The 6560-nt window shown below is 35.4% G+C and overlaps 1 protein-coding gene across 1 annotated transcript; it reads right to left on the reverse strand.

The window, feature by feature from the left end:
• Nucleotides 1-2312: 2312 nt before the first annotated feature.
• LOC136833208 (uncharacterized) lies at nucleotides 2313-3474 on the reverse strand. The gene is made up of 2 exons (XM_067095073.1): nucleotides 3339-3474; nucleotides 2313-3011 (listed from the first exon to the last, which is right to left on the reverse strand). Exons 1-2 carry the CDS (start codon nucleotides 3358-3360, stop codon nucleotides 2494-2496), a joined length of 540 nt encoding a protein of 179 aa, XP_066951174.1. The 5' UTR covers nucleotides 3361-3474; the 3' UTR covers nucleotides 2313-2493.
• Nucleotides 3475-6560: the final 3086 nt, after the last annotated feature.

Genomic DNA, 6560 nt, shown 5'->3' on the forward strand with positions numbered 1-6560 from the left:
TTAAATAATTTATTCATTAAAGGAAACTTAAAACACGTCAACGGCCTATTTTGAAGGAAAAGAATTCCAACAGCGTGCCTGACTGTGGTTGTTTTTGTTACGATGAGTTAAATTCATCCGTCGTCGGAAGGCAAAGATTTAAAAGTATTCTTTTCAAGACCTTTGTTTTTTATTGAATCTTTTACCACAAATTGTTTCATATTTTAATTAGACACTGTAGATAAATCACCAGTAAACGTATTTTTGATGCAGAGTTGAAATTTACATTCTTTCAAGTTGCCATTAAGCTCCTTTGCGACGCCTTTCACCATGGTTCCAAATTACATTGTTAAATGCGAATGCCTGCGTATGATCGTGTGGTTTCTGGATACGGCAACACCATGACGATCATACAACGAACCGTCGTATGATTTCTGGATACGAGCCAGATTTGTCCATCACTGAAAAAACGATTGAGAACCACTGGGCTATGATAATGGTTTTAACTGAATTATAAGTAAGCCAAACGTGTGTTCCAGCATTAAAAGTCTGCACTGGGAAGACACCAGTGGGCTTTTACTGCTTGGTTAGGAGGTCACTCGTTAGTTATTACGCTCCCTTTTCTTTTAGTGAGAGCAAAAAGTTAAGTATACCTTAGTTTAACCAGACCACTGAGCTGATTAACGGCTCTCCTAGGGCTGGCCCGAACGATTAGACTTACTTTACGTGGCTAAGAACCAGTTGGTTACCCAGCAACGGGATCTACAGCTTATTGTGGGATCCGAACCACAGCATATTGAGAAATGAATTTCCTGTCGCCAGAAATAAATTCCTCTAAGTCTTCATTGGCCGGCCAGAGAGTTTGGTTTATGTCTTCCATAAGTTGTTTTTTTCGTGTCAACTGCCGTCGTAATTTTTTCGATCGTTCACCTTATCGTGAAATGAGATTTATGAGATTGGTCACGTTTTTCACGCAGTTGTCTACTTCACATTCTTCATTTTTTTGTGAATGACCAAGGCTGTGATGGGTCAATGTAATAAAGAAAGCGATCACATGCCAGCCGTGTTCTTTTCATAAAGTTTAGATATGTGAAAAAATTTAAAAATACTCAAAAAAATGTTTATGCCTAACCTTAGACGCTTATAGGGTGATTTGCCAAATGTCTTAATTCGAGCAGAGACCAATACGAAAAAGGGAGGAATATTTTAGTGAAAAGGAAAATCTGTCTAAACTTTACAAAAAGTAAATACCCATGTTTCTCTCAAGAAGGGAAAATAGGAAAGCATGAAGTAGTTCCAATTCTGTTTGTTTTGAGAGTGAATGTGGTAGACGGTGGCAAGTTCGGTGTTGTCCAGCAATGTGAGAGAGAAAACTCTACTCTGGTTAGCATAAGAAAGCCATGGTATCATATGCAGGAATAAAGAAAAAATACTAGCTCGATTGAGGAACCAAAGAAGAAATACTGTCTTGATTATGATAGTAGAATTTAAAAACACTGAGTTACTTAGAAACATAGTAATGTCAGAGATATTTTATTAATAGGAGAAACGTGAGCTGCTAAAGGAAAAAGAGATTTCACATTCATTTATAGAGCGAGTTTAAATCAGTCAGGATAGGAGACAAAAGGAAGACTAATCAAGGATTTTTTCAGCCGCAAGGGCCAATTGGTCGTTCATCCTAGTGCCCCTCTCAAGACCATGGCCAAATAAATCAAGAAAACAGCAAGGGAAAGATAAGAAACTACTTTAGATCAGTAGATTATTTAAGTAGAAGAAACGTTGGTGCTTTTGTTTTCTTATTATAAAGGTAGACTTTTTTTCCCTAAAGGCTCATTTGCAGTACGGTTTATTTGTGACTTAAAGAATGATCGCCACCAGCAGGTGAGGCCTAGATTGGCATATCCATGGGCCATGGATTAATTTTACCATGTAGTATTTGTGAACTTCGCCTACAGTGCAATTATGATAAATATTAAATTTTTAAAATTCAGTAATTTTGAATGTAGTTACTATTAGGTGGTTGTTAATTTATAATTTTGTGTTATGACTAAACAACTGACGATATCTGGTATTCTTTGTAGACTCAAGGCTTTTGGTAACTGCTGAACAGTGATAAAATTAGAGCTTACGGCAGAAAGGAAACAAATGTCTTGATTGAGCTATAGCATATGCTGGGCTGTTACCTGAAGAATCAGTCTAGTTGGAAATCAGTCTCGGGACACCTGATGTTGATAAAGTTTGGGTTTGCTTTTACAATATTTTATCACGGTGTTTTAAAATAATCTTATTTCATAAACGTAAAATCTTTGGTAAATAAAGCTAAAAGATAATAGCATACTTTTATTTAAACAAAATAGACAATATTCACTTATATAACCTCATCTTGTAAGATGACTCAGCATCTTAAGCGAAAAGGGAAACTTTATTCCAGTTATCTGTAGCAGGAAGAGCATTTGTGTAATCGCCTGTTGGAAAAAAGAGAACCTTAGGAAGAGGAATCAATAAAGGTTGCCATTAAAGAGGGGCTCCATATGCCCCGGAAGGAGCTGGGGGTGCCCCATAGCCATTGCTGTTCCGCCTCCCGTAAGGATCGTAAGTAACGACCCCGATGAGTTCGTTGACGGAGTAGAAAGACTCTGCGTCAGCGCAGTCGAAGTTGAACCACCAGTCACAGACGAGGTACTGTTGGTTGAAGATGGTGCCGTTGGGGCAGAGGAAGGAGTCCTGCTGACGGCGTCCATTGGGTCTGTCCTGGCAAATGTGGAAGACCTGGCATCGAGCTTGGGCGTCAGTGTCGGCGTAATATCCAGGGACATTCTGGGCATTGCAGTCGAATCCGGTATCAGGGACAAAGGCCAAGATAGGATAGTCTTCTCCAGGGACTCCACCTCCGGGAATATTTTCAGCCAAAGCAGCAATGGCAGGATCTATTCCGTATCCGTTTCTAGGTGGTCCGTAGGCATTGCTTGGGGGAGGGGCGTAGCTATTGGTTGGAGGAGGGCGTTTGTCAGCTGACACAAAGCTGATGACAACTGGAATGTAATATTAATGAATTTAGTGGGTATTTTAAAATAAAATATTTGCTAAGTTATATAACATGTTTCATTGATTTATCTATCATTACAATGCACACACACACATATATGTGTGTATATGTGTATTTATTTACTTTTATCTATCTATCTATCTATCTGTCTATCTATATATATATATATATATATATATATATATATATATATATATATATATATATATATATATATATATATGTAAAAGTGAATACACATACACACACATGTGTGTGTGTGTTGTAGGGTTTGTTAATGTCATGTTACTAAAAGATTTGAGACTTTTCTTACCACAGAAAAGTAGACTTCTCATGATGTCTGTATCTCGCTCAGGCCGCAGAATCAGATTTCAGGAATTTGAAGCTGTAAAAGCAGAAATGCGACTGATGCCTCATGGGTGACCTAGCTGTGGTTATATACTCGCTCCTGCCCAAAAGTCTGTCAGGGTGCTCCGCTGATGCCATGAAATCTCCGCTCCTCCACCCGACTGACCTTCCATGAGAAATGTGGCTGTGCATAATGATTATTGCCTCATCCCAATCCAGTTATGATTGCAGAGGAGTGTTACTTTTACAGGAGATTGTAGCCAAATAACAATGGTGAAAAATAGGATGTCAGGTACAATTAGCGTCAGGTTTGCGACCATTTGTCGCGTTAGTGACAAACGGGATGTTCACTTTTAGTCTGATTCAAAAAGGTTTTGAAATTTTTAATAAAGTGAATTTTTTTTTTTTTAAGATTATGTAGGCTATGTGTATTTTAAGAGAAGTGTTTGGCTTCTTGTATTTTAGATTTAATTTGATGACGATCAACGCTTCTAATCATTCAGATATGATCCATTAAGATAAAATGACGCTTTTCTTAATTTTCATCTAATTGTTCATGTGTATATTATATATATATATATATATATATATATATATATATATATATATATATATATTATATATATATATATATATATATATATATATATATATATATATATATATATATATATATATATATATATATATATATATATACATGTAGGTAGATATATAAATATGCAACCTCATTTCAATGTAGTATACTTATCATACTTGTGCTAAGAAACTTTTGTAAATTTCTGTTCTTAAATCACACTCCTGACCACACACACACATATGTATATAAATATTTATATAAATATATATATATATATATATATATATATAAATATATATATATATATATATATATATATATATATATATATATGTATGTATATATATATGTAAATATGTAAATAGTCGGGAATGAATTTAAGAGCAAGAGTTTGCGAGAAAAATTAAGATTATTAGCGTAAGTATATTGAATTGAAATGAGGTTGTTCACGAGTCACCGTTGACATATTGGCCTGCTGATGATCTTTCGATACTCTTTCCTTTCATAAATCGACCCTTTTAGATGACACACAAGAAATGAACCTTGAGGGTCTTTCATTAATATTTAAATTTTTTATATTATACATATGATAATTATAAATGAATTCAAATAATAAGGAACTATCCCAACAATGGATGGCGTAAATTTTAGATAACCTTCAGAAATATGTACATTCAAAATATAATTTAGGGAGCATTAAACGAAGTCAATCCGTCAGTTAAGCAGAAACCTGACTAATATATAATCTGTATTTTCATTAGTCCCCATTGACAAAATGCTAGGCCTGTTGTCTATTCTTCAAGTTAGCCGTACTCTCTGAATTAGATCTTCCAGCAACCTGTTTTTGTCTTCGACTGCATTCCAGCATGGAACGTTGATGGCTTAATGATCACATGAATGCCATCACTTTTGAAGAAGTACATATTCATGATGATTTCTGTAACGTCCATCTCATATGAAATGCAGTAGCTGCGGTGCTACTAAATAACAAACAGTCATTAGGGCAACTATGGTAACATTCGGCTTACTTTCATGTAATTTTCTTGCTTGACTTATGGCATTGTCATTCGTTATTTAGGAGGACAGACCTAGAGGTTATAGTCTATGACAGTGATTCTGTAACTGGGTGCCACAGACAGTGCCTAGGGGTGCCGCAAGATTGTCATGAATTTTGTCTTGGCTAGATGATCTCAGTGGACTTTTGTAAGACCAATGTTGTGATGGGAAAATGTAATAAAGAAAGCGATCGCATGCCAGCCGTGTTCTTTTCATAAATTTGAGATATGTGAAAAAATTTAAAAGTACTCACAAAAAAAAAAGTTTTTGTGCTTAGACGCGTATAGGGTGATTTGCCAAATGTCTTAATTCGAGTAGAGACCAATATGAAAAATGGAGGAATATTTTAGTGAAAAGAAAAATCTGTCTAAACTTTGCAAAAAGTGAATACCCACGTTTATTTAAAGACGGGGAAGTAAGAAAGCATGTAGTAGTTCCAATTCTGTTTGTTTTGAGAGTGAATGTGGCAGACGTGGCAAGTTCGGTGTTGTCCAGTAATGTGAGAGAGAAAAGTTCACTTTGGTTAGCATATTAAAGTCATGTTATCATATGCAGGAATGAAGAAAAAGTACGAGCTCGATTGGGGAGCAGAACTCTGAGCAACTAAAGTCCGTTTTATAGACGCATTACTAGGATGGGAAGCCAAAGAAGAAATACTGTAAGATTATGAGAGTAGAAATTAAAGACATAGAGTAGCTAAGGAACATATTAATACTGTCAGGGATATTTTATTAATAGGAGAAACGTGAGCAGCTAAAGGAAAAAGGGATTTCACATTCATTCATTCAGAGCGACTTTAAACCAATCAAGATAGGAGACAAAAGGAAGGCTTGAGCTAAAATCAAGAATTTTTTTCAAACGCAAGGCCCAATTGGTCGTTCATCCTAGTGCCCCTTTCTGGACCAAGGCAAAAGAAATCAAGAAAAAGTAAAGGGAAAGATAAGAAACTACTTTAGATCAGTAGATTATTTTAATAGAAAAACGTTGATGCTTTTGCTTTCTTATTATGAAGGTAGACTTTTTTTTTCCGAAAGGCTCACGTGTAATAGAGTTCATTTGTGGCTTAAAGAATGATCGCCACCAGCAGATGAGGCCTAGTTTGGCATATCTATGGGCCACGGATTAATTTCGCCATGTAGTATGTGTGAATTTCGCCTGCAGTGTTATTAAATATTAAATTTTTAGAATTCAGTAATTTTGAATGTAGTTACTATTAGATGAATGTTAATTTATAATTTTGTGATATGACTAGACAACTGATGATATCTTGTATTCCTGGTAGACTTAAGGATTTTGGTAACTGCTGAGTAGCGATAAAATTATCGTCTAATTACAACTTAAGGCAGAAAGGAATCTGAAATGTCTTGATCTGAGCTATAGCATATGCTGGGGTGCTACCTGAAGAGTCAGTCTAGTTGGCAATCAGACTCGAGTGACGTATCGACATGCAGCTGATGCTGATGGAATTTGATTTTACTTGTACAATATTTTATAAAATAATTTTACTTCATAAACGTAAAATCTTTGGTAAATAAAGCTAAAAGATGATAG

The sequence above is a fragment of the Macrobrachium rosenbergii genome, chromosome 51 (assembly GCF_040412425.1).
Source record: "Macrobrachium rosenbergii isolate ZJJX-2024 chromosome 51, ASM4041242v1, whole genome shotgun sequence".
In the NCBI taxonomy this organism is placed as follows: Eukaryota; Metazoa; Arthropoda; class Malacostraca; order Decapoda; family Palaemonidae; genus Macrobrachium; species Macrobrachium rosenbergii.

Bases quoted from the DNA above. Each gene is read 5' to 3' on its own strand.
- LOC136833208 (XM_067095073.1), bottom strand. From the start codon at position 3,360: ATGAGAAGTCTACTTTTCTGTG. The intron at 3,012-3,338 runs GTAAGAAAAGTC...ATTACATTCCAG, and splicing joins GAGAAGTCTACTTTTCTGTG to TTGTCATCAGCTTTGTGTCA.